This window comes from Lutra lutra, chromosome 6, assembly GCF_902655055.1.
Source record: "Lutra lutra chromosome 6, mLutLut1.2, whole genome shotgun sequence".
NCBI lineage: Eukaryota > Metazoa > Chordata > Mammalia > Carnivora > Mustelidae > Lutra > Lutra lutra.
This window is the reverse complement of record NC_062283.1, coordinates 35,236,278-35,263,817: the sequence shown is the minus strand read 5'-3', so window position 1 is coordinate 35,263,817 and position 27,540 is coordinate 35,236,278. Positions and strand designations below refer to the sequence as shown.

Genomic DNA, 27,540 nt, shown 5'->3' with positions numbered 1-27,540 from the left:
TTAATCTCTATGAGTACTTCCAACACTCTGTGTTTGCTAGTAATGTAGTACTTAATCATTTGTGCTGTGTTTTTAAGGTTAGTATCTCTGTCATCCCCGCGGCTGCAGGGGAGATTTCCTGATAGTGAGGAGCTGAGAGCTGTTTAGCTTTGAAGCCTCTAGAGCAGTGCTTCTCAAACTATCTGTAGACAATACCAGTTTTAAAGAACCATCTTTTTAAAATCTTTTTTTGGAATCCAAATGGACTAGTACTTTTGTGACATACAATACAAGGACTTAGTAGGAAAATGACCAAGCTCTTGGATGTCATGGCTGTAAACATTTCTAAATGCTTACTTTCAACCTCTGTACTCAGTTCATTGTGAATTAGTAACAAATAGTTTGGGGACCAGCATTGGCTCACAGAGCACTCTTGGAGTAGCTCTGCCCTGGAAGAGCAGTTATTACAATAACAAAAACCTTCTGGTACAGTAGTTCTCAATCACAGTTCTCAAAAGAACCTCCCGGAGGGCTTATAAAAAGATAGATAGCTGGGTCCCACCCCCCTGAGTTAGTAGGTCTGTGGTAGGGCCTGAGAATTTTCATTCCTAACAAGTCCCCAGGTGTAGAGTTTGCTGTAGGTCAGAGACCAACCTTTGGCAATCAGTGGACGAAAAGATAAGAACAAAGGTCAAGAACACTGCCCCCTTGTGGTGGCCTATCCTCAAAACAGGTAGAACGGCTAAAACTAACTGCTGACTTTACCAATGCACCCCCCAACGCAATGGTTATAGGCAACTAATGAGTTGTTGAACACTACATCAAAAACTAATGATGTACAACAATGAATCTTGGAACACTGCATCAAAACTAATGATGTATTTTATGGTGACTAACTTAACACACACACACAAACTAATGATGTACTATATGCTGGCTAACTGAACATAATTAAAAAAATAATAACGCAATGGTTATCAACTCCCATGTTGTGGCACACTTGCTGAGGGGCTCCAGACATAAGGAAGGTGGGAGAAGCCAGAAGGGTCCATACCTTGGGGCTGTTCTGGGCCCAGTTCCTCCACAGGTGGCTGTGCAGGTGACACTGAAGGAGAACACAGGGGCAGTGTTTGAGATGTCCCCACAGATGAAGACCCCAGGGATGGCCTGGGTGACAGAGATGACTGGTAGGGTGGGGATCTTGGCGGTGATCCAGTCATTTGTACCCTCTGCTGTGGTGGTGATATATGAGACAGCGCAGGTTTGGAGCTGAGTGGTAAGGGCACAGCTGGGAGTATTACAGGGGGCAAGTCAGCTGGAGAATGTGATGGTGATGAGGACAGTGGAGATGCAGGTGACTGCTCAAATGAAGAGACAAGTGGTGAAACAGGTGATTCTACAGGCCACTCATGTGTGGATTCAGGTGTCTGCACAGGTAAGGACACACATGGACTGTGGCAGCTCTTTCCTTCCCCTTCAGGAGCCCACTGTGTGTGAGGTTGTATGGATTCTTCTTGCTCTGTTTGGAGGCTTGACTGACTGCGTTCAGGGCACTCACTGCCAAGGGCAAGTTCTATATTGCAGTATACTTCCACACGGGGGAACATCACTCTCTTGGAGGGAGAATTAAGGTAAGCAGCATCTAGGAAAACAATGGCATTGGGTCACTGGTGGCATTACTAGCCCCTGGCATCAGCATGGCATTTTCAAAAAGTGATTTCCCAAGTTATTTTCATAAGCAGGATTAGTGCTTTTTAATGGCCTTTCTTTACTTACTCAAATTTATATTGAGTATTTAATTGTGTATTGATTCACTTATTCAACAGATGTTAATTGAGCAACTATATGTGCCAGGCATTATACCAGGTACTGAGGAGTGAGGGAGACAAAAACAGGTGTGAAGGTTCTTGGCCTCTTGGAGCTTATAGTCTGGCTTGGGGGCAGGCATTGATTATCCAAATAATCTCATTTTAACCAGGACAAGTTCTAGGTGAAAAAGGAACATGATGTTAGAAGAGAGGGAAGCAGGGAGGACTTCTTCAGGAGGGTTTCCCTGAGGGAGCAACATTTGCACTGAGATCTGAAGGGTGAGTGAGGGTCCAGGGGGTGTTGGTGTGGGATGGAGGGGAGCATTTCAGACAGTAGGAACAGCACACACAGATGCCACAGGTTTGAGGGAGCATGAGGAAGACCTGAAAGGTCAGTGTGGTTGGAGCAGGGGTGGGGGCATGTGGTGGGAGATGGGGCTGAGGAGGCCACTGGAGCCCAACCATACTTGTAGAAACCATTGAGGGCCCTTGATTTTCACAGAGACCATGAAAGACCTACAGGCAATGGAGCTGCTGCACTGTCTCTGGCTTTGACAAGATCACTGTGACTGCTGTGTGGAGACTCACTGAGAAGGGCCTAGAGGACCCAGGGAAATGTGTAAGGCAGTGGTGGAGAGGTGTTTAGGGCTTGCACCTGGAAGGAGAGAGAAATAACTAGAGGATTCTATTTAGGAGGTAAAATAAATGAGAACTGGCAATGGATTGACTGGGGGGAAGAGAGGAGGGAGCTGGCTTGTACAACCAGGTAGATGCTGGTGTTGACAGGGTGAACAGGGAGGGGATGGGTTAGGGGAGCAGTGAGGAGAGCACAGGTTAAAGTTTGTTTGAGGATATGTGGATTTTAGGGGTACTTAGAGATATCCAAGGAGAGATGAAAAGTGTGGGCACTCAGATATATGGATTGGATCTCAGAGAAGAGTTGAGGGTTAGAGGTGTACATTTGGGAATCCATCTATGGATGGTCATTGAAGCTGTGAAGGTGGTCATGGAGGAGTTTGCCTAGGGAGAAAAAGCAGAGTGAGAAGAGGAGGGAGCCAAGACTGAGTGAGGAGGGGGAGAGGGGAACCCAGACCAAGATTCTAAAATGGGCAAGACTGGGGTAGACTGGGGTAAGGATCCATTTGAGAAGTGGGGATTGGATATATAAAAGAGAGATGAAATAATGGATAATTCAAGAGTGCTGAGGTGGGAAGGGGTCTGAGTACAGGTAGGGGGTGGGCTCTAGGCAAGAAAAGGGTTGCTTCCTTTAATGTTCTAAGAAGGAGGGGACAGAGCAGGCTGAGTTTGAATATTTGGTAGTGCAAAGTTGAAAGAACTTCCCTCTGTTGGCTTTGTGTTTCTCTGTGAAGTTGTTTGGAGGAAAGTCCTTCTCCTGGTGATCAGGGAGAGGGGAAGTCTTAAGGTGGTGATTGCAGAGGAGGAGAGACTATGTTGCCAGGATAAATACAGCACAATCACATTTTATGTAGAAACTCACAAGCTAATTCTAAAATTCATATGGAATTATAAAGGACCTGGAATAGCCTAAACAACTTTTAAAGAAAAAAAAGGAACGAAGATGGAAAACTAAGACTACCTGGTATCAAGATTTACGATAAAGCTTCAGGGATCAAGACAGTATGATATTGATGTAGAAACAGGAAATAGATCAATTGAACAAAACAAAAGGTCTAGAAATAGACCTGTGACATACAGAGACAACTGACTTTACTCAACAGAGAAAGCATAGTCTTTTAAACAAACAATGCTGGAACAGGTAGTCATCTAAATGAAAAGAAAAAAAAACTTTATTTTATATCTTGAACCATATTCAAAAATTAACTCAAAATGAAATATAGACACAATGAAAAAACAAAAAGCTATAAAATTTCTAGAAGGAAACATAGGAAAAACCTTTTTGTGATCTTGAGTAAAGCAAAGATTTCTTAGATAAGACACCAAAAGCATTATCCATAAAGAAAGCAAATTAATAATATGGGCCCCATCAAAATTAAAAACTCCTTTTTAGGAGACTGTTAAAGAACTGAAAAAGAAATCACAGTCCGAGAGAAAATATTTGCAAATCATATTTCAGATAAAGGGCATTTATCAAGAATACATAAAAGCTCTTGAATAAGAAAATGACTCAATTTTTAAGCTGGGCAAAAGAGCCCACTGAGGGGTGCATGGGTGGCTCAGTGGGTTAAACCTCTGCCTTTGGCTCAGGTCATGATCTCAGGGCCTTGGGATCGAGCCCCGTGTCGGGGTCTCTGCTCAATGGGGACCCTGCTTCCCCTTCTCTCTCTGCCTGCCCCTGATTTCTCTCTGTCAAATAAATAAATAAAACCTTTAAAAAAAAAAAAAAGAAAAAAGAGCCCACTGAAAGAGCTCTCAATGGCCAAAGGAAATCTGAATATACAGACTTCAGTTAATAATAACCAACATTAGTACATTAATTGTCAACACTACACTAGACTATGTACCAAATTTTATATGTACCATACTATAACTTCTAACAAATATAAGGCATAATAATATGGAATGTGGAGTACATAGAAGCTCTTCATGCTATTTTCACATTTTTTTATGTAAATCTAAAATTATTCTTAAAAATAAAGCTTATTATAGGTCTGGGTGGGAAATGATCAAAAGAATTGAACCCTTCAACAAAGATGATATATAGATGGCAAATAAGCATATGAAAAGCTGCTCAACATTATTAGTCATTTAGTAAATACAAATTAAAATCACAATCAGATGCCATCACACAACTATTCACATGGCTGTAATTAGGAAGACTGACCATTTCAAGTGTTGGTGATAATATGAAGAAACTGGAACTCTTATGCATCACTGATGAGAACGTAAAATGGTACAACCACTTCAAAAAATAATTTGGCAGTTTCTTAAAAAGTTAAACATACCTTCTGGGTATATGCCCTTAGTATATATCCCAAAGAATTGAAAATAAGACATTTGGAAACCTGTGCTAAGAAGAAGAAACAATTCAAATTGTTCTTTGGTAAAGAAAATGCGGTATGCACACAGGTGTATGTCACATGCTACAAAATGGATAAACCTGGAGGACATTATTATAGCAAAATACACCAGTCACAAAAGTCAAGTACTGTGTGATTCCATTGATATGAGGTATCTGAAGTAGTCCATCTCCTAGAAGTAGAAAATAGAGTGGTGGTAGCCAGGGCCTAGGAGAAGGAGAAACGTGGAATCACTGAGTGATGGGTATAGAGTCTCAGTTTTGCAAGAGGAAAAAGTCCTGGAGATTGGTTGTACAGTGTAAATATACTTAACACAACTGAACTGTACACTTAAAAACGGTTAAGATGGTGGAACACTTGGCTGGCTCAGTTGAAAGAGCATGAAACTCTTGATCTCAGGGTTGTGAGTTTGAGCTCCACATGAGGTGTAGAGATCACTTAAAAATAAAAAGTCTTTAAAAACTGGTTAAGATGGTAAATTTTATGTTATGTGTTTTACCCTAATTATACATATATATAATTGTATATTACATAAGTATAGGTAAAATGTACATCCACCATACCATCTAAACATTCCACTCCTCGGTATTTACTCAAGAGAAAGGAAAGCATAAGTTCATACAAAGACTCCATGAGTATTCACAGCAGCTTTATACATAATAGCTCAAACTGGATACCAACTAGATGTCCATTAATGGGTGAGTGGAGAAATGAACTGTGGGGTTTTCATAGATGGAGTGGAATGTAAAAAGGAATGAACTATTTATACACGCAATAACATGATGAATCTCAGCATGATTATACTGAGTGAAAGAATGCAGACAAAATCAAGCCCATACTGTAAGTCCATACTGGAAATTTCTAGAATGACAGAAAGTAGATTGGGGGCACTGAGGGAAAGTGGGAAGGGTCACAAAGGAGCATGAAGAAGACTTTGGGCATGATGGATAATGGTTCACTCTCTTGATTGTGGTGTTGATTTCACAGGTGTGTGTGTGTGTGAAAGTGAGAGAGCGGGAACTTAACAAATTGTGTGAGTGAGGAAGGGTGCAAGAGAAGGAAGAATGCCAGGAAGGAAGGAAGGAAGGAAGGGGGGGAGAGGGAGGAAGGGAAGGGAGGGAAGAGAGGGAGGAAGGGAAGAGAGGGAGGAAGGAAGGTCTGGCCAGGCACGCCTGGATGCCAGATGGATAATTTTAGACATGACATCCTTTGAGCTCCAACCTCACTCAACGCCCACATCCACATGTCTGTGTGGGGAATGTGGATTTTCAAGCATACCAGCAAGCAGTGCCCTTCCCTTTGGCAGGAGGCCGCTGCCTGGGGAGGCCAAGGGGTGGAGGGGGAAGCTCGCCTGGCAGCAGGAATAATTAGGCAGATGTGAGTTCTGAGAAGGGCAGAAAAGGGGGATGCCAGCATGTGAGCTGAAGAATTCAGGGTGACATCTTGCAGGTGTGGCCTTCTGCTGGAGCTGACCCCCATCTAGAAAGCAGTAGGGTAGGAGGCTGGAGCGGACTCCCGTTTTTCTGTTCCCAGATGGCAGGTGGGAATTAAGAGTGTGGCTCTGGGCACCAGCCGCAATTTCTCAGGATGCGTCATACCTTCTGCTTACATCTGGTGCCGAGAGGAAAATCCAGTCCTACCAAACCCAAGAGGATTTAGGGGTGAGGCTGAAGGAACCTGTGCTGAGAGAGCCATGCAAACACTGGCAATTTGGAAGGGGAATCGAAAATAGCTGGGAGCCAGCTTCTTCCTTATGAGTTGGGTCAGTTCCTGCTTGGAGTGATTCTAGGGCCCTGAAAAAACCCACCATCCTCCATACACTGCCCTGATTCTTCAGCAGAAGCCGAAATGCTCCTATTAGAATCTCACCCTTGGGTTTAAGACTGTCATTTAGGGGCGCCTGGGTGGCTCAGTGGGTTAAGCCGCTGCCTTCAGCTCAGGTCATGATCCCAGGTCCTGGGTTCGAGCCCCACATCGGGCTTTCTGCTCAGCAGGGAGCCTGCTTCCTCCTCTCTCTCTGCCTGCCTCTCTACTTACTTGTGATTTCTCTCTGTCAAATAAATAAATAAATAAATCTTTAAAAAAAAAAAAAAGACTGTCATTTATACAACGGCGTCCACATCAACTAAGGGGGGAAGGGTGGGGAAGCATGAGATGGCGCTGGGAGAGACCAGAGATGCTAAAGCAAGGCACTTTGTAACTTACCCACCCACTACCCCCCCACCCCGCCCTGGGCTTGCCCTGAGAGGAAGAGGAAGAAGTTCTAGGGGAGAGACAAGGACATTTGGTAACCAGGCAGCCAGGTGCAGAGGGGTCTCCTGAGGCAAGGAATATGTCCCAAGTCCCGGTTTCAAATCAGGGGATCCTCCAACCCCATGTCCCCAGTATACACCACAACTGAGGAAAGAGTGAAGGGGCTTCCCAGCTGGGGGTGGAAAGGACCTCAGGCCCTTGACAGCCCCTCCTCTTCCTGAGACTCCGTAGGTGAGACCCCATCCCTACCCCCCACTGATACTCCTCACGTGGTCCCCCTTTTGGGCACTTGGAGCTTAATTTTCACAGCTGTCACCCATGTAAATGTAAATGTGTAGGAGGTGGGAAGATATTCAAGTAGAGTCAGGGTCAGGAGGAGTCTGTCCAGCAGAAAGGCGAGAGGAGGGCCCTGTCTCCTAGATCAGAGGGTCAGTAGGCTGGATTGACTGTGTCCAGGAATAAAATTCTGAGGTGGGTTCCATGATCAGCCCTATTATACAGATGAGAAAACCGAGGTCCCAGGAGATGAATCCCTGGTTCAAGATCACACAGTTAGTAGGTGTCAGGAACCAAGATTTACCTTTTTTACAGATTAGGAACCAAGACAGAGAGGGCAGTGATTTCCCTGAGTTCACACAGCCAAGGGGGATGAGAATCATGGCCCAGGCCTAATTGCCTCCAGAACCCACATTCCTTCCATCCTTCTCTCCTGCTCCTCCCATCCCCCAACCTTGTCCAGAGAATGGCCCCACCTCGTACTTACTCAGTCGCCTCAAATAAGAAACAGTGTCTTCATACCCTCGGTAGTAATAGTTGTGCAGGATCTGCAAGCGGGGAGAGCAGGACAATGACAAAGGCTGCAGCAATGGAGAGAGCTGAGGTCCCCTCCCCCAGAGCAGCTCCTTTCATTGCCTTTGAGCTTTATTCAATGGATTTTTAAAATGAACCCATCCAGTGTCCCATCCCTCACTATCTGCTAAGAAGTGGGGAGCAGTTATGATCTTGTGTCCATTAATGTGGCAGGTCATGAATGTGTTAAATAATTTACAGCTGATCATCAGCTTCCCCTGGGCAGGAGAGGGTGAGATGTTTGCAGTAGAACCAGAAAAGGTGCACGAGGGCCATATGAAGAGCCGAGTTTAAATCCCAGTGCTGTTATTTTTTAGCTGTGCGGCTCTATGGCTGTAACCTCTCACGGCCTCAGTTTCTTCACCTGTAAAATGGGAACAATGGTCGTATCTATTGCAAAGGATGCTAGAGGGTTACATGAGATATTGCTCACAAAGCTTTTCCATAAAGGGCCAGAGAGTAATATTTGGGGTTTTGAACACCACAGATAGTCTCTGTCTCTTCTTCTCGTTCTTCTTGTTCTTCTTGTTCTTGTCTTCCTCCTCCTCCTCCTCCTCCTCCTTCATCTTCTTCTTCTTCCCTCTTCCTTCTCGTCCTCCTTTTCCTTCTTCCTCTTCTTTTCCCTCTCTTTCTCCTACTTCTACAACCATCTAAAAATGGAGAGCCCATTCTGAGCTCACAGGCTATATAAAAACAAACCACCTTGAGAATGAAAGTCGAGCACTGATGGTGAGCAGAAAGTCAAGTTCGAGAGGCTCTGATGAATACAATGTATTTATTCTGTCTTTCTTGAACTGCCTGTTGGTGTATTGCTTTTATGAGAGTAAATAGTCATACTCTTTACCAATAAATTAGTGTAAGGCAGATGCTGGAATTCCTAACGCAGTTGGAAAACAAAGAGTCAATCACATTAATAAAATATCTTGTGTATCCATTGCCTGACTAAGCATAATAGTGTTTTGATCATGAGTTTTGTAAATAATAATTAGACTGTAAGTCACAAAACTGGCTTAGAGGAGTTATCATTCTCAACAATTGCTGAGAACCTTCTATAAGCAAAGTTTTTGTAGACATAGTGAGTGTAGTCAAAGAAATGAGTAAAACTTGGTGCCTACTCCCAGGATCACACTTCGTGCCAAAGAAAGACATGCATTTTGTAAAGACATCTAGACTTAATTTTTTTAGAGCAGTTTTGGAAAGGTTATGATCTCGGGGTGCTGGGATTGAGCCCCGCCCGAGTCAGGCTTTCGGCTCAGTGCTCAGTGGGGAGTCTGCTTCTCCCTCTCTCTGTGCCCCTCCCCCTCACTCGTGCTGTCTTTCTATCAAAAGAAATAAAATAAAATATTTTTTAAAAAGTAAAATAAACGAAATTGAAAACAAACCCCAAAACACAAGCCACTGGCTGGATTTGGCCCGTGGGCCATGGTTGCTGAAGCCTACATTGCACGTCAGAGTGGGAAAGTTCCGGTAATGTCCTATCAGCAGTTCTGACATCATCTCCTTTTACAGGGGAGAAAACTGAGGCTGGGAGCACTTAAGGGCCTCATTCAAGGTCACACAGCTAGTTAGCCACAAATCCAGGATGCAGGTTTAGGAGGAAGTCTAAGGAGGCACGGATGGAACTGCATAGATCCCATTGGCTCCCCCAGGCCCTGTCAGCTTCCCCCAGTTCCCCTTCCTTCCAGACCCCTCGTCTCACCAGTAGGTCCGGCGGGAACAGGGCATGGGTCATCCTGGCGATGTTCTCCAGGGAGAACTGGAAGGAGCAGTTGAACATGCGGAAGTCATGGAAGATGGCAGGGCAGTCCCGGGGGCAGATGTCTTGCTGCCCGCTGAAGGTGGAGATGGTAATGGCGTCGGTCCAGAAGGAGCAGGGCTGCATGCCCGTGAAGCCCCCGTCGATGTAACGCTATGGGTGGGTGGGACAGAGTCGTAAATGCTAATGGGCTCAGAGAGGTCCTCTTCCCTCTTCAGGGAGTCCACCAAGGAAATGGGTCCCTTGGGACAAGCCTGGAGACCAAGGTCCAGGTGGGTGCATGGTGTGTCCACAGTGGCCCCTGAACTCCCAGCCCAGGGCTCTGTCCCTACACTGTCTCCCCTCAGCCATCTCAAAGGTGCTGAGCCCGGGGAGGGAGGGGCATTCATACTCTGGATAAAGCAGGAGCACATGCTCCCCCATCCCAGCTGCACCTCCTCAGCCACTCAACTGCTAAAAGCAGGGCGGGGGGAATGGAGCCTGTTCCCATGGTCTTTCCAGAAGGTGAACCCATGGTGGATCTGAGCAGGTTGGGCACTATCCCCTCTTCCAGACCGCTGTGAGTCCAAACTGCCCCCCTCTGTTGAGGTCGGGTATCCTCAGCACTTTCCAAAACACCCCCAACCATGGTCTGGCCACCAGCTACCACATAGCCCTTCCCTCTTGGGGCTTCTGTTGCCTCAGCTGTGAACAAAGGACCACAGATTCTGAGGTTCTAACTCTCTGGGGTGCCTGAGAAGCACACGGCTGACATGAGCAGTATGTGCTCCATCTCCTAGAGGATCCAGGATTCAGCAGTCCAGAATTCTGATTTCTAGACTCATTTTCTCATTTTCTTTCTATATAAAATGAGGAAGGGGCATGTGTTAGATACACCTTCTCAGAGCACGGTCTGAGGACCAGCAGCCCTAGCCAAAGCTGGTTGGAGATAGGCAGAGTCTCTGGCTCCACTCTAGGCCTAGGGGATCAGAACTTGCATTGTTTTACAAGACCTTCCCCCTCCTCAACCGGTGATTCAAGTGCATTAGCCTAGATGACTTTAAAGGTCGCCATCATTCACGGTTCCGGGTACCAAAGTCACAGGGTCTGTATTCTATGCTCTCTGTCAAGTACGGGAAAATCCAGCAAGGCTATGGAGTCTTGACTAGCCAGGCTCAGTATTGGGTTGGTGGGCCCAGAGAGAAGCCCAGTGTATGGAAGGAAAGTTCATCTGAAAGCCCCAGAAATCCATCTCTACTGGGAATTCTAAGTAGAAAAACACAAGAATATTACCACCTCTTGGTCTTCCCACTGAATTCTGAGACCACCCCTCTACTATCCCAGATGTGGGCCACAGGGCACTCCCGGGTCCCTGCTCACCCTCTCCCATACTGAAGAACTCACCACGCCACGGTAAGTTGGGGGGATGAGACCACAGTACACGGGGACAAAGCAGCCGCAGTAGAGGGCCTGTAGGGAGAGAACCCAAGAGAACCAAGAGTGAGGCTCTTGTGGCTAGGTGGGGAGGGCTCACCAGCAGGCCTCTGGGGCACCACCAAACTGGTCCTTCTTAAATCCAAGGCAGAGGCACTGCCCTGGGGAGCCGAGCCCCAAGTTCAATTCCTGGCCTGGCCCCAAAGAGCTGGGTCCTTGTTAACCTACTTGGTAGTCTGGACCCATGTCCTAGCTGTAAAGAGATAAGGCAACCTCAGTGACCTCCAGGGTCCCTTCTGGCACCATATCTCCATGAATCCAGCGGAATTCAACAGCCATTAATGTGTGTGTGGCCAGGGCCAGGCTCTGGGACCAAAGGAGAGTGAGATGCGCCCACTTGGGAATGCTCGACAGGGGAGAGTAAGGAAGAAGGTGATGGTACACAGGGTGACAGGGGCTAGGATAGAGGTGAACGTGGGCATTGCGGCCTCTAAGGAGGAGCACCCAACCCAGGAGAGTGTGGGACAGGCAGGTGTTGAAGGGAAGTTCCCAGGCAGAGTGACTAGTCTTGTCAAGCAGGTGAAGTGAGCTGGGAAGGGGGGAAGGGCTTTCCAGGCAGAAGTCACGGCAAAGGTCCAGAGGTCTGTTTTGTGTGTGGTTTGCTCTGGTTGGCAGAAGTAAGAGCAGAAGCTGACAGGAGGTAGAAGGGAGAGAAAAGTCTCAAAGAGCTGAGTGCTAAAAAATGCAGAGGGACATGAGGTAAGTTGAGGAGGTGTCCGTGCCTACTGCCCATTCATTCCCCCAGCCCCAGGATCATGGTCATGCCAGCGTGGGGCTGTGAGGCTGCGTGGCAAGGGTCTTGTATTCGGGAGAGAAGAGGGGAGTGGGGATATGGGAGGGAAGGTCATGCCACTTAACACTTTTGTCCTGAAAGAAAACTGGGCATATCCACAGCACTTGCCAACAATAATAACTCACAACTAAGATTTATATTAATGAGCACAGAATGGTGCACAGAGCGCCCTATGTGATAACGCATTTGGTAATAATTCAGTCTTTTTATCAAGAGCCATTGGGAGAGAAGGGACAGAATGAAGGGCTGGTTCCACAAACTGGGATCTACTCCCTGGTCCGCCCCCACACTCCTCCACTACAATACCCGGGCCCTGCCCCCACCCCGGGGCCTCACCCCTGCACCCTGGGCCTCGCCCCTTGCCTCAATGAGCTCTTCCTTGGATGTGTACTCTGAAACCACGACACTCTCTCCATCTGTGAACCGGGTTAGGGACACGTGGAGCTTCCCTGTGGCGGCCTTGTAGGAGTCCTCGGGCAGGACCCTGTACAGAAACTGTCGCATCATCTGCACCATCTTGCAGGATGGCGACAAGGGCCCCAGGAAGGATTTCTTCACTTCTGCGACACCGACATTGAGGACTCTGAGGTACTCATCTGTGGAGGAAGCACAGAAGAGAGGGCAGGTCAGCAGTCCCCCACCTTGTCCTACACCTGACAGAGGAAACCCCAAGAATTCTGAAGCAGGGCTGGTCTCAGGGATACACCTGTCATTCTGCACACATGGAAAGCAAAGCACAGGAGAATTAAATCACTGCTCATCAATGGCAGAACTAGAGCCAGCCGGGGTGCCTGGGTGGCTCAGTGGGTTAAAGCCTCTGCCTTCAGCTCAGGTCATGATCCCAGGGTCCTGGGATCGAGCCCCACATCGGGCTTTCTGCTCCGCAGGGAGCCTGCTACCTCCTCTCTCTCTCTCTGCCTTCCTCTCTGCCTACTTGTGATCTCTGTCTGATAAATAAATAAAATCTTTAAAAAAAAAAAAAAACTAGAGCCAGCCATCCTGACTGAAGACAAAGGACCACTTGCCTACCCTACACTGTCTTTCCCCAGCTTGCCTGGAAATCTACCACCAGACTACATTCTTTTGGGGCCTCAGAGGGTTTTTTGCCTCATATGAGATTCCTATTAAAACACTGGTACAACTGAAAGCCCTCACCAAGGGATACCCTGTGACTCCTTGCCCACCAAATCTGTGGGCAGGGAAAGGGGACTGGCCCTGAGGCAGGTCATCTACAGGGATGGGTGACCTGTGTCTTGAAACCATGGCCTCCATCTAATCTTTAGAGCCCCTGGCACAGTCCTGAGGGAGAGAAGGCCAAGAGGTATGGAGCACAAGCTAAGCCAGGCCAAGCTGCAGGTGTCTCCAGGACAGGTAGAAGAAGCTTCTCCCTCTTTCTAAGGGGAGCACAGCAGGGTCAGTGAGGGCCTACATGTGCCAGGTAGGGCTTAGAGGGTGGATGTGTTGTTCAGGGGATCACAGAGGAAGGTGTAACCTGTCCCCCACCCAGTACCCAGAATTCCCCTGGGGAAGTTAAGGCTGTAAGTTTGATGAGAATTGCTCTCCTGCCAGATCTCATAGCAATACTATGAGATAGGCATTTCTATCCTCATTTCACTCATCAGGAGACTGAGGTTCAGAGAGATAATATAACTTGCCCAAGGTCAACCACCTGGTGAGTGAACAAAGTGGGATTTTAACCTAGAATGTGTGACCCCAGAACCCATCTCCTTCCACTACAGTAGGCCACAGTCTTCTAGAGCTGGGCCCGTACCTGTTCCTTGCCTGTTGCTGCTAATTACTACCCTGTGCAAGCCCTCCGGCAAAATTAGAAGCTCTGAAAAGGATTGCTAACTTTTTTAAATGAATATTTAACTGTAGAACATCCTATGCTGAAGAACTCTCTTACAAGTAATGTCATGTAGATGTGGTTATTTGGGAAGTGATGCAGTCATGAGCTCTCTGCCACTGGAGGCAATTAAGCAGAGGTGGGACAAGTACCTCAGTGAGAGAAGTTATCGAAGGGATTCCTGCATAAGCATGAAGATTCTTTACATCATGGAGATTCCAAGATTCTTACAGGTGCCTGACAATATATCTGGGGAGTCATCACTGTGGGCATTATTTTCCCATTTACAAATAGAGCCACTGAGGCACAGGAGGTTAAATGATTTGCCCAAAGTCACACACAGCAATTTGGAGACAAGCCAAAGCCAGGGCGGTGCTCCTCTTCTGTGTTTTACAGTTCACAGATGATTCCTCCTTAACCCTGGAGATGGGTAGGATGAAGAGCTTCACCGTCATTTTACAGATGTAGAGACCGAAGCAGAGAAAAGCTAAGCGCTTCGCCCGAGGTCAGACAGCCTGACGATGTTTGTTCTGACTCTAAATCTCACCTTCTTTCCCTGCACTTTGGACTGATCCCAGAGTCTGAGAAAGCCTGGGTTGCCATGGTGACGGTCTTTTTTTTTTCCCCTCCCACACCAACAATCAGAATCACAACGCCTATGTGTAGTAGGGACGGACCTGAGCAAGACAGCATCTTGGCTTTCACCCTGTTATAGGGGAGGGTGCTCCCGGGAGGTGAGAAGGTGTGATTTTAGCAAGGTCAGCTTTACTGTGTCCCAACTTGTACCCACAGTGTTTTCCCTCAAGGGAGACCGATGGCCAACTCACCATCGTTATGTAGTTACGAAGCAACTGCGCATTAGGATACCAAGGGGCTGGGTCACTGAGTTCTTGCCCCACAAGACCAGTGAGGATGGGGAGTCAAACCAGGGTGGGGACACGCCATTTTGGGAATTCTTAATGAGCAGCTTGAGTGGCCTTGCATGGGTTGGTGGCCTTTCCCACAATGCCTCTGAGCCAGGAGCACCTGGTTCAGCTCATCCCTCTGCACCTGTACTCCCCACGGGAGACGCTCGATGGGACGGATGGAAGGAGATTTGCTCCCATTGCACAAGAAATACATGTTCCTTGGGGGAAAAATAATTTTTAAAAATGCAGATATGGGGGCACCTGGGTGGCTCAGTTGGTTAAGCATCTGTCTCTGGCTCAGGTCATGATCTCAGTGTTCTGGGATGGAGCCCCACATCAGGCTTCCTGCTCAGTGGGGAGTCTGCATCTCCCTTTTCCTCTCCCTCTGGCCCTCTCCCCCAGCTTGTGTTCTCTCTTTGTCTCAAATAAATACAAAAAATCTTTTTTAAAAATGCAGATATGCAAAAAGAAAAAAATTAAAGTGTCTTGGAATCCCTTCAACCAGAGATCAACATCCCATTTATGTCTTTCTAGACTATATGTTACTTACCTATAAGAATACTTACATGAAGTCATACTATATATATTATTTTGTAACTTGTTTTTTTTAACCTAATAAATCATGTCTTTCCACATCAATAAGTGCCTATTTATAACCCAATTTACAAACAGCATGGAAAGCTATTGTAAGGTTATCCCATTATTTGCTGAGCAGGTGCCCAGGAGGGGTTGGCTATGAAGTCTGTTTCTTTGCTTTTCTAAACAATACTGCAGGGAATAATCTTGTGCTAATTTTTTTTTCTCCCCTATGTCCTTAATAATTGTCCTCAAGATAAATTCCTAGAGGTGGGAATGCTAGGTCAAAGGCATGCATATTTTGTCTTGTACTGCTTGTTTTAATCGTGGCTTTTATATAGCATCCATTTACAGTCCACTCTTAGCTCATCAGGAGTGGTGATGGGTGACAGGGACAAAGCAGTGGCCAAGACAATAGGAATAGTACAGACATCTCCAGGATATTCCCATTGGAAAAAGTGGTGCTGTCTAGAAATTAGCAGCCGTCTAGCCACGATCATGTAGTCAGAGAGGGAGGGGACAAGAGATTGTCTGACTTCTCCCACTCAGGTGCCCAGCTTCACATTCTCTCCTGCTGCTCCCTGGGGCTGTGGAGCAAAGGCTGCCTTTAACCCTAGCTCTTCAGGTCTTTCCCTGTGCCTCTGTCTTCAGAGTCTCCAACCATCCCTTTCTCTGTCTCTCTTTGTCTCTTCCTTCTTTTTTTTTTTTTTCAAGATTATTTATTTATGTGTCTGGGAGAGAAACCACAGAGGGAGAGGAAGAAGCAGACTCTCTGCCAAGCAGAGAGCCTGATGCGGGACTCGAGTCCAGGACCCTGAGATCATGACCTGAGCCAGAGGCAGATGCTTAAATGTGTCTCTTCCTTCTTTCTCTCTCTTTTCCCAGCCAAGGGAGAAGTAACTAATCTTCTGGTTAAACAAGACTCTGTCGGTAGAAAGTCAAGTGTTAAGCATAGCAATTGCTGGGTTCTGGGAGAAGGGATAAATTTAGCTTGCTTCTTTATGCATCTCTGTACTTTCCAGCACCTTCTCCCATTTAAAGGCCTCCTTCCAAGCTGCAGGCTGCCGGGCTCTGAGACACAGTATCCCACACTGACCACAGCAAGATGGGATTTAAAAGCAGCACCACGGGGGACTCTAGGTTGGCTCTCCCACCCCCAACCTACGCTTGCTACATACACTTCTGCTTCCTCCCACCTCCTTTCACACCTTTTATTATCTAAGTGCGCTCTGTCTCCTAAGCCAAGAAGATTCTCTGGGGGAAGATCCTTATGGTCCTCCCCTCTCTAAGTCCTATCACTGTGCTTTGCCTAGGGAAGGCCCTTCAGAAACCTTTGTTATAAGCTGGGAGCGCCTCAAGGGCAAGGATAGACCATACTCACCTTTGCCTACCAAGCCTCCCATGACCCTGGGTGGGTGCCCAGTGTTTGTTCAATAAAACCTGACAGGGAGGAAAAGCAAGTGATGGAGGTGTTCACAGGGAAGAGCTACTCAATGTCATTACCCAGTAAAAGCTTGAAGGCAAGATCATCCCAGATAGATGAATAGATAACCAGGCCAACTGTGTTGGTACCTGTGGCCAATTCATCAAGTTTATGAGCCTATTGTGCCAAGAATTTCAATAGAAAAATAAATAAGATCCAGGACTAGGAGATTTAAAGGGCATTTGGAAGCCACTCCAGGTCTCAGCCACTCAGAGAGTTTTGACTCTTTTCTAGGACCAGACCCATTTCACGGAACAAGCTCAGGCTGTGGAGCCAGGGGACATGATTGAAATCCCAGCTTTGCCACATACCATCCTAGCCATCATCAGCAAGTCAAATTAACTTCTTCTGGTCTCAATTTTACCACCTATAAAATGGGAATAATAATACCTTCAGTGGGTGGTTAGGAGGCAGATTGGTTTTTTTTAAAAGCACCTGCACGTAGTATGTGCTCACTATCAGTCAGGTTATGTCAGTAATTTTCCTCATGACCATGGAGAAGTCTTCTTGATGTTTCAGGCTTTTGGCTTTCTCACCTGAACAGGGAACAGTGACTCTTGCCCCATATTTTTTTTTTTTAAGATTTTATTTATTTGACAGAGAGAGATCACAAGTAGAGAGAGAGAGAGAGGAGGAGGAAGCAGGCTCCCTGCCTAGCAGAGAGCCTGATGTGGGACTCGATCCCAGGACCCTGAGATCATGACCTGAGCTGAAGGCAGAGGCTTAACCCACTGAGCCACCCAGGCAGCCCCTTTGCCCCATATTTTTATTGAGTTGTGCTCAGGCTTACTTTGGGATGCAAAAGAGCACAGTAAATGGACTGTGGAGATGAGCGTGTCCCTCTGTTTCAGACTGCAGTGGGGTGATAGGCTGGCTGTCATGCAGTAAAGGCATTGTTAACGTCCACACTCCCTCCCTTGTCAACCTGGGGGGCCCTACAGATTTAGTACGGAAAAGGCGCAGGGCTTAGAAATATCACAGGAAAGGAAGAAAGGGGACTAGATATAGGTTTGTCTTATTATCTTATTAATTTGCTTAAAAGTCTAATCTCCTCCACCACCCCCACCCCCCAACATGGCATCATGAGAGCAAGGATGGTCTCTGTCTTATTTATCCTTTTGTCCGTAGTTCCTAATATGGTGCCTGGAACATGGAAGGCACTTAATCAACGCAAATGCCTGCATGAATAATGAATAAATGAATGGACCTCAGGAATCACTGAGGTCCAGAAAGAGAAGCAGCTTCTTCAAGGTGATCTGCGAATAAAACAGCTTCTCTTCCCCTCCTCCACATGACCTCCTGCTAAATGGAAAAAAAAAAAAAAAAAATCCTAGAAAGATGGGCATTTGGCAGCTGACAATTTAAACTGCTGGGGAATCTCCTTCACAGGGTGCCTGGATGGGGTCTGCGGTGGGGGGAGAGATGTGCCCTGGAGGATGGGACTACATGGCCCCAGTCTCCCGCCGACTGGTAGCCTAGCAACAACCTCCGGTTCAGCCAATCACCGCCTGGCGCCCCCCTCCACTCGCCGCCAGCCCCGCTCCCCCGCAGCGGGAGCGATAAGTGCGGCGGGGGGTGGGGGCCGCTAAGCAGGCGTCGCAGCAGCCCCAGGGGAGACGGCGGCGAGCAGAGCTGCGTTCCCAGGAAAGCCCTGCAATTCTCAGAGTCCCTGCGTGGAGCACCTGGGAGTCTGCTCCTCCTATCTGGTCCCTAATTGCGGGCTGAATTATAGGCTGCATTTCCCTGTGGGTATATCTTGACTGCCCAACTTCACTATAATAATAAAAATTATTATTATCTTAACAACAGTCTTTTACCCAAAGCGGGTTTTCACGCTTACATTCTCAGTTTATCCTCACAGTGACAGTGAGCCCCTGAGGGGTAGTGACCTTCGCTTATTCACCATTTTATTTCCATACCCCACACTGCAGGGGCATTGATTGGAAAACAGTTTGGCTTGAAGCAGCAGTGTTGCCACGGGAAGACCTTCTGGGCCAGCGATTTTTCGGGCATGGAACCTTTGTTCCAAAGAAATCACAAGTGGAAATCCAATACATAAGACAGCTTAAAGCAGAGCTGTTCTAGGTTGAAGCCAAGAGGGGTCTCAGACCCTATTGGGTCGCCCCAATCCCACCCTAGGAAGGTGGTTGCTGAAAGCACCACCTTGAAACTCCTAAGATTCTAGAAGTCTAGGTCAAAATATGAAACCAGACTAATTCTCTCCTTTTGCAGAGAAGAAATCAAGCCCAGGATGAAGACAAAACTCCATAAACACAGCTGGCTGGCTGGGTGGTTGGACAGATGGAGAAATGAATCAAGGTGGATAGACCCCAGGTCACACAGTCTATGTTAACAGGAACTAGAAGAAAAATGTATGAGAAAACTTGTATTTTTCTATTCTGTTCTGAATGCACATTATAGGCTTTAGCCAAAGGCAAAAATAGCTCTGATCTACAGTAAATACTAAAAAAAAAAAAAAAAAAAAAAACAAGCCAGTACTCTTCTATGGGTGATAACAATCTTTCACACAGACCTTATTCTAACCATAAGAGTTTACTATAGAACTGGCTTTAAAAGTTCAAATTGGTTTATATCAGGTTGCCATGGAAACAACAGTGCCTCCCACTGGTTCCTCACATTGGTTCCTATCAAGATACCAGTGGGACTCTTTCTAGCACCTGGGGCCTCACCCAGCCCCTGTGTTTCCTCTCCCCCAGAATCAGGACACCATCTCCCCAACTTTCCACTGAAGGATCTGTTGATCACCTTGAGATAAATCAGGCAGAGAGGGAATGTATCTAGAAGGTTCTCTGGAACCTCAGAATGTTCTGAGGGCCATTGCCCCTGCTCTGTTCTCTCTTTTCCTTTGGTTAGCCCAGAAGTCTCTTCAGGATCCTGCTCCAAGGTAGAAACCAACATTGTCCCGTTTCTAGGCTCTGGCCTGCCCTACCCGCCAGACTCTCCCTTCACTACTGAGGGGACCCCAGAATAATAATGCAAGAGCTGTGAACTAGTCACTCTCTAGTCTTAAAAGCTGTTTCTGTTTTGTTTTATTTTGTGTGGGGGTAGTGGGGAGGGTGGTCAAGAGACCTCCAAGCAAGTCTCTGCTCTACAGACTGAAGGCCATCTCGAATATCTCCTCATTCGAGATATGCTCAAGTTAGGGTGCCACCACAGAGGAACACCCATGCTTCCATCTTCCAACAGCATGATAATGAAAGTTTGTTTCTGCTGACTGGGGACACTCACTGCCCCAGCTGTCTGAGACTTCGAATGGTCGGGTCTGTTACCAATATCTCTCTCCACCTACATCACAGGAGTCCTGAAGCTCTAGAAACCACAGTGTTCTAGTCCTCTCTGCTGCTTACTGGACTTACCACGTTTGCTACCACTTCCTGGTTTCTCCCTGGTGCTGGCTCTGTGCCAGGCTCAGAGGCCTCACTGTCTCATTTCATCTTCAAGATGCAACCTTGAGGGTTATCTCTTCATAGATGAGGAAACAGAGGCTCACCAGTAACTCACCCAAGGTCACACAGCTGGAAAACAGCAGAGCTAGGCCTCCACATCCTGAGGGCCCCAAAGCTGGTGTTCTTTCCACCACAGCTGGCTGCCTCCACTGGGGACATGCCCTCTGTCTCTCAGAGCCTGTTTCCCACTGTGAGGCAAAGGGGTGGTTCCATGAAGGCTCTTGGGATCTGCCTTTTCAGGGCTTAGTTTAGGCACACCTCCTAAGGGCTCAGATGTCCCTGGGAGACAGGAAGACTCTCTTTAGAGCAACAGAACCCAAATCACGTCTTCAAACACTTGCTCTTCTATCCCTACACCCAGAGCCCCTCCTCAGGACAGTCTTTCTCATCTCTCTTGGGTAAACACAAGTACACAATCCTGCTTATTACCCTTCTACACACATCTCTCTTTTTCTTTCTTTCCTTCCTTCCTTCCTCCCCTTCCCTTCCCTCTCCTTTCCCTCCCTCCCTCTCTCCCTTCCTTCTTTCCTTCCTTCCTTCTTTCTTTCTTTCAAACCATGCAGACCTCACCCTTAAGCCCAGCTTAAGATCTGGGCCTCCTCCTTGAAGCCCTCCTTGTTCACCCCCACTGTTCCCCCTCTTTTTCCCATTACTTTCCACACCATTTATCTCAGGCTGCCTTGAGTAGCCTGTCCTGTTTCTCTGGCTAGCTGCATCCCTTGAGGACAGGGCCTGCATAAGAAGACCCTTCTCCCCCATGATAGCCTAGCCCAGTGTTGAACGATTAGTAGGTATTCAAGAATGAATAAATAAACTATTTAATATCTCACAAACAGGGACTATTTGTTTGGTTCCCAATTACGGCCCCTGCACTTAATTCAGTACCTGGCACACTATAGTAAATGAAGGTATGCTGAATAAATTAATAATGAATATTTAACAAAATTTAATGACTGGACTGGAGAGGGACATCAAAGAGTGTCTTTTCTACTGTTAGGAATCTTTCCAACTGGTGGTCAGAAAGGCAAAACCTTCAGTGACTCAGCCGGACCTGGAATTGTGAGAAAGCAAACCACAGAACAGTCTTCTCTGTCAAGCCCAGTCCAGACTCCTGTCAAGGCTCTGAGCTGGAGCTAAGGAGGAGAATTTTCCTTAAGCAGTGGTTTTATGAGGACAGAGTTGGAGCAATGGGTCAACTCCTGACTCAAAGGAGGTTTGGAGGTTTATCATTTGTTTGCCTGTTTGCTCTATAGAATCAGAAATGGAGCTCACCAATCTTTGCTGAATTTACTCCCAAAGTGAAGCAAGAAAGACAATACTATCTTAGTATTGAATGAGCGGCTTTAGAAATGAGCCACCAAATGCAGGGAGGGATCCTGGACTAGATCCTGGGACAGAAAAAGGATGTTAGTAGAAAAACTGGTGAAATACATCATGAATAGTAACGTGCAAGTGTTGATTTCTTAGTGTTGACAAGTGTACCATAGTTATGAAGATGCTCACATTAGGAGGGAGCTGGCTGCAGGACATGCCAAACTATCTGTATGATCTCAGCAATCTTTCTGTAAATCCAACAATACTCCAGAATTACACATTTATTATAACTGAAGTAAAAACAACAAAACAAAACAATAAACACAGATGACCACAGCTGTCAGACACACAGAGCCTGACACTCAGGAGGGGCTCAGTTAATGCCTGCTGATGTTGGGGGAAACGGATTGCAGGAAGGGCCCCGCATGAGTTGTTTTCTAAATTGTTCTAACAATTTGTTTGTACGTGCAACCAACACATTCAGAGTCTGACCAGATTTGCCATTCAATTCTCTTCAACTTAAGAGTTTGAGAGGATTGTTTGGGGAAAATGAACCTTTATCCACTTGGCTGGAGAGGTTAAACATGTAAAGCACATGTTTACTTTGAGCGACTTAAAAGATGCCAATCTCAACATGGTCATTACAACCAACCATTGCTGTGTAGTGATGTGATTTCTACGGCATTTTATAAAAAAGTCCCTTTTGCATTTATTATGTCATTGGATCTCAGTTTCTTAAGCAATGTGCAAATAATTGCTTGGCCACAGAGTTTGGCAGGAAAGCAGTCGAGTTGCTTGCAAAGCAACATCTAAACTCGTTGATTTAAGAGGATGGAGGAGGTGGAAATTAAGAGAGCTCAGTCTTGGCTCTGCTGTATAAACCCTGGCAAGTTATCTAATCTCTCTAAATACCTGTTTCCTCCTTTCTAAAATGGGTATAAATATAGTGTCTGCCTCGTGGGGTTGTGAGAGAATTAGAGTAAATGATTCGTGCAAGGCGTTGAGCACAGTACCTGGCACATTCTAGGTGCTTGATAAATGGCTGTTAATAGCATGACATCAAGACATGAATCAGAGCAGAGTGACTTTTTACAGGAACTATTGCCATCTCAGGCAGATAAGTAACTGGGAATGATATCCGATGAAGACATTTTGATTCTGAAAGCGCACCCAGCAGCCAGGACCGAACTCCAGGTTCCGTCTGGGATGTGCGCACACGTATGCGCATGCGTGCAAGCACGTAGGCACGCGGGGACACATACACACGCACACACGCAGAGGGAAAAAATGGAGGTTCTCATTCCTGTCTTTAAAGAAGTTTGGAGAGACTTTCCGCTCCAGCAGTCCAGGAAACTTTCCAGCTTCAGGAATAGCAACGACAACAACAGAGAGCCTGATATAGAAGTCGTGAGATATGGTTGAACTCACAAGAAAGAAGGGGAACAAATGAAGGAATTGAAAGCCAGCGCCAGGAGAGAGAAAGCTGATGATGTGGTTATCAGACCAGAAACCGGAAGGGATAGAGGCTGTGGTCCTGGGCTGTGTGAGGGGCACTGAGACCCCTGCTGAAAGCCGGGATGCTGCAGTAACTGCTGGGCCAGTGAAAGGTGCCAGGAGCTTATTTCTGCCCAGGGCTCTGGGTGGGGAAAAAAAAAAAAAAAAAAAGTCTCCCATAAGAATTCAAAGCCCCTTGCCTGCTTTAGGCAATTGATCCTGAGTTGGTGATAACCCTGGGGTGCCTGGGGTTGGGGGGAGGCAGGTTAAGGCCAAGGCCAACCAGCTCAGGTAGGTCCGGTCACTGCCCAGACCACACGGAATTCCCACAAAAACCAAGTCCTCGTGCCCATGAGCTCACAGTTAAAATATTAAAAATATTAACTGGACCAGGTTGCAGTCTAGTCATCTTTGTTTTAGTAAGTTTAACAACGAAAGACATTCTTCAGTGAAGTTTGAAAAAAATGCTGCTTTATCTATGCTTTTCTATTTCAAGATAGTTTTGTTTTGTTTTTTGTTTTTTTACTTGTTCATCCATTCACTCAGCCTTCATTCACCGAAGACTTATTTTGTGACTAATATTTGCCAAGCACTGTGCCAGGAACATCCATGACTTCTTTTGTCCCTCACTGCGATGTCCAAAGCGTGTGCTCCCCACCCCACCCTAAGTTAGAGATGGAAAACCATCTCCATTCAACATTCAACAACAACCAAGGCAGGTCACTGGCTGGCCAAGGACCCACTATGATTAGCAGGAGGCAGACCAACACACCTGTAGCTGACTCTATCTCCATGGGAGGGGGCATGCTGGGTCCTATTGTGCACATGTATGTGGTGCAGGGCCCGTGCTGCTCCTCTGGCCCTGTTGTGTACTTTGCAAGGTCCTTTTAAAGCCTATTCCCTGTGCAGAGGGACAGCTTGCATTCCTTTCTGAGAATTCAAGCACGTTTGAGCCACTGGTCTCTCAGTTGGAACACTCTGAGCTCACGTGACTCTTCCTCCCTCCCTTCTGCCTGGAGAGGCCTCCCCTGAACTTCGCACCTGAAACTTCATCCCTTAATCATTCACCACACCCTTCTCCTGCTTTATTTTCCCCTTGGAGTATGCATGCTGATGTTTTTCTATGTGTTTGGTGATTTAGGGCTTGATTTCACCAAGACAAGGTCAGCTTCATGAGGGCAGACAGCTGTTTTGTTCACTGCTGGATCCCTAGGACCAAGTATAAATGAATGAATGAATGGTCTATTTTATCACCGTAATTCGTTCAAAATATGGCCCTCAATTTCTTTGTCTGCACATTACGTAGATTAGATTCAAACAGCGGCTTTCAAACTTAAAAAAAATTGTTGGAAAATTTACTCTAAATGAAATTTTAAAAAGAATGGACAATAGCAGGACTATACTTTTTGAAGCTGGGGAAGGTCCCAGGGGCTTCAGCGTATGTCCTTTTCCTGTTCCCTAGCTCCCCTGCCCCTCAACCTCCCTCCTTCCCATAGAACTTTGGGGTTTCTCAGAACACTGTTTGGAAACCACTGGCTTAAGCAGGGTCTGCCTTCAGCGCTTACTTCCTTTCCCAAAGTCTAAATACAGTTATCTATAGAATGAAAAATTTGGACTCACTGATCTTCCTTCTGTGAAATTCTATCCATATCCATACCCATAAGTGCAGAAAGTTGTCTAAGAGTCAGATAAACCCCAAAATAGAAATTGCAGAAATACATTCAACATCATACCTGCCAATGGCCAGCAATCATCAGGAATTTATCAAGCATTTCTTGTTGGACAAGCAGTTTGTGGAGCCAGGGGACCCATAAGATCTCGGATGGCTCACCCAATCTAGCTGATGAAATAAGACCGAGCTTCTGAAACAATTAAGACCATATATCATGATGCACTAGGACAGGCGGACGGATTCTGTGGGAAACTAGAGATCATGGAAAGAGATCCAGTAGAGTACAATGGGAGGGCGTTTGGGGAGGAGGTAACATTTCTAGAGAGAAAACCAGAAGGTCATTTTGGTGGGGGATGTAAGGGGTGTCGTGGTGCCCCACCCAGGCCTCAGTAGCAAGACTGAGGCACTCACGCCCTCAGGTGCCGTGGAGGGGTGGGGGAGCCTACTGATGGCTCAGAAATGAGACCCTCCCAGCCAACACACTGGATTGACCTGGCAATTATGGAGTCATGGTCTTGGTCCCAGACAGGGACTGAGTTTTTCCATCACCACCATATCTCCAACTATGGTGGCTGTGGCAGAGACTGCTAGTTGTTCCCACCATCCATTCTCTTCTTCTCCCTTAGTAACTGGAACCTGCAATTTTTAGTGGAAACATGGCTTCCCAGAATAAAGTCTCTATTTTCCAGTCTTCCCTGTGGTCAGTTATGGCCTTGGGGGACTAGGGTGCAAAGACCACGTGAGTGAGCAATGCTCTTCCATCTTGTGGAAGCCTCTGCTACCCAACCAAAGCAACTAGACTATCAGTCCCTTAGTTTGCAAAGCTCCTTCATAGGGACCACTGTGATTGCCAGGGGAGAGGCTGTGGAAAGGGGGAGGCAGGCACTGTTCACCCCCATTGTACAGTAACTGAGCTGAGCTCAAGGCGGCTTGTCCAAGGTCACTCATTGCTGAGTGGATTCCTGGGACCAGAGGGAAAGGAGGGGTGGACAGAGTTTGGATGTTGGGGTCACACCAGCTTTGGCTTGAACCCCACTTCCCTCCTTACCAAATCCTACTGTGAAAGACCACGTGAAAACAATGCGTGTGGCCAGCTAGGCTCATAATCTGGCCACGGGACACTTTGGTTCTCAGAAATCTCTGATTCCTAGTCAGGTGCTCTTTCCCATAGGGATTCTGGCCTCTGAGACAAGCGCTATCCTGAGAGCCGACTGTGGGAGCACGAGGGATTCAGTGCCTGAAGGGAATCAGGATTTACTCTCAGGGGAGGTGACATCTGAGGTAGGCTTTGGAGGCTGAGGAGATGTTCCATGGGGAGAGAAGCAGGGACGCATTCCTCAGGGAACAGCTGGAACAAAGAGGCAGAGAACAGAGGCATCCTGAGTCTACCTGCTGTGGAAGTGAAAAGAAAAGCTCCTGAAGCCAGCCCTGATCCTGCTCCCCACCCTTTTACTATGTTATTTAGTGGTTTGTGTGTTTGGGGCGGTGGGGGCAAAGGTGGGGAGGCCAGGGTTATCATTGTTGGGAAGGCAGTGTGAGAAGTATTGGAAAATAATTACTTTTAGAGGCCAAAACAAAGTCATTTGATGAGCTCAGCTAAATGTCAGCTCTGTCTGCTGGTTACTCCCCTCACCTACTGAGAAGAACTGGGGAACAGCTTCGGGAGCAGGTGCCTGCCCCTCACTATCTGGGCTGTGAGCAGTTCAACGAGCCCTGTTCCCTTGGGCTTCCTTGGGCTCCCAGCCCTTATCTGCACGGAGACACTTGCTCTAGAACACTGGCTCGGAAAACGGAGCCCGGTGAGGCTCCCTACAATTTTCACGTGAGCTTAAAATTATTACAAAACAAAACAAAACAAAAAAAAGGAAAGAAAAAAAGAAAAAAAAAAAAAACAAAAAACAAAGCCAAGCAGGGCAGGGAGTCTGTGGCTGAAATCCAGCTAGTAAACGCAGATAATTACTGGAGTTATAGGATGGGTCCTTAGGAATCCATGATACTGCCCTCTCTGACAGGTTTGCAATCTTTTCATTAAAGGAAAGTTATTAATAAGTATTAAAAACGTACATGAGGGTTTTAAAGCAGCGTTATTCATAAGAGCCCAAACCAAAGACAACGGGAATGTATATCATGTGACAAACAGATAAATAAAATGGGTGATAGCCACGCAATAGAATATTATTTGAGGGGCTCCTGGGTGGCTCAGTGGGTTAAGCCGCTGCCTTCGGCTCAGGTCATGATCTCGGAGTCCTGGGATCGAGCCCCGCATCGGGCTCTCTGCTCAGCAGGGAACCTGCTTCCTCCTCTCTCTCTGCCTGCCTCTCTGCCTGCTTGTGATCTCTCTGTCAAATAAATAAATAAAATCTTTAAAAAAAAAAACAAAAAAAAGAATATTATTTGATAATAAAAAGAATGAAACAGTAGCACAGGCTATAATAGGGGTGCACTTGAAAATACTCTGTTACTTAAAGATGCCTACGGGCACCTGGGTGACTCAGTCTGTTAAGTGTCTGCCTTCAGCTCAGGTCATGATCCCAGCATCCTGGGATTGAGCCCCCTCAAATAAATAAAATCTAAGAAAAATATTTAAAAAAATATATAAAGAAGCTGAACACAAAAGACCACATGTTGTGGGATCCCATTGGTAAGAAATGACCAGACTGGACAAATCTACAGCGACAGAAAGTAGATTAGTGACTTCCAGACCCTTGTGGGGGGGGTGGTTTGCAGGAATTCAGAGGTGACAGCTAAAGGTGTATGGGCTTTCTTTGGGGGGTAATCAAAATCTTCTGTAATGGGGGTGCCTGTGTGGCTCAGTGGGTTAAGCTGCTGCCTTCGGCTCAGGTCATGATCTCAGGGTCCTGGGATTGAGC

The 27,540-nt window shown here is 46.7% G+C and overlaps 1 protein-coding gene across 3 annotated transcripts in view; it reads right to left on the bottom strand.

The window, feature by feature from the left end:
* Positions 1-27,540, bottom strand: part of PNPLA1 (patatin like phospholipase domain containing 1) — a 44,529-nt gene that overhangs the window by 7,598 nt on the left and 9,391 nt on the right. For 2 of the 3 annotated variants that reach the window (XM_047735137.1, XM_047735138.1), the window contains exons 2-6: positions 12,274-12,506; positions 11,028-11,093; positions 9,588-9,797; positions 7,803-7,863; positions 1,034-1,621 (exon numbers count right to left, since the gene is read on the bottom strand). In XM_047735137.1, the coding sequence (XP_047591093.1) occupies positions 1,034-1,621; positions 7,803-7,863; positions 9,588-9,797; positions 11,028-11,093; positions 12,274-12,506 (1,158 nt within the window). Of the gene's footprint in view, positions 1-1,033; positions 1,622-7,802; positions 7,864-9,587; positions 9,798-11,027; positions 11,094-12,273; positions 12,507-17,034; positions 17,091-27,540 lie in introns of all 3 variants that reach the window. The other variant, XM_047735139.1, reaches the window with a different exon arrangement.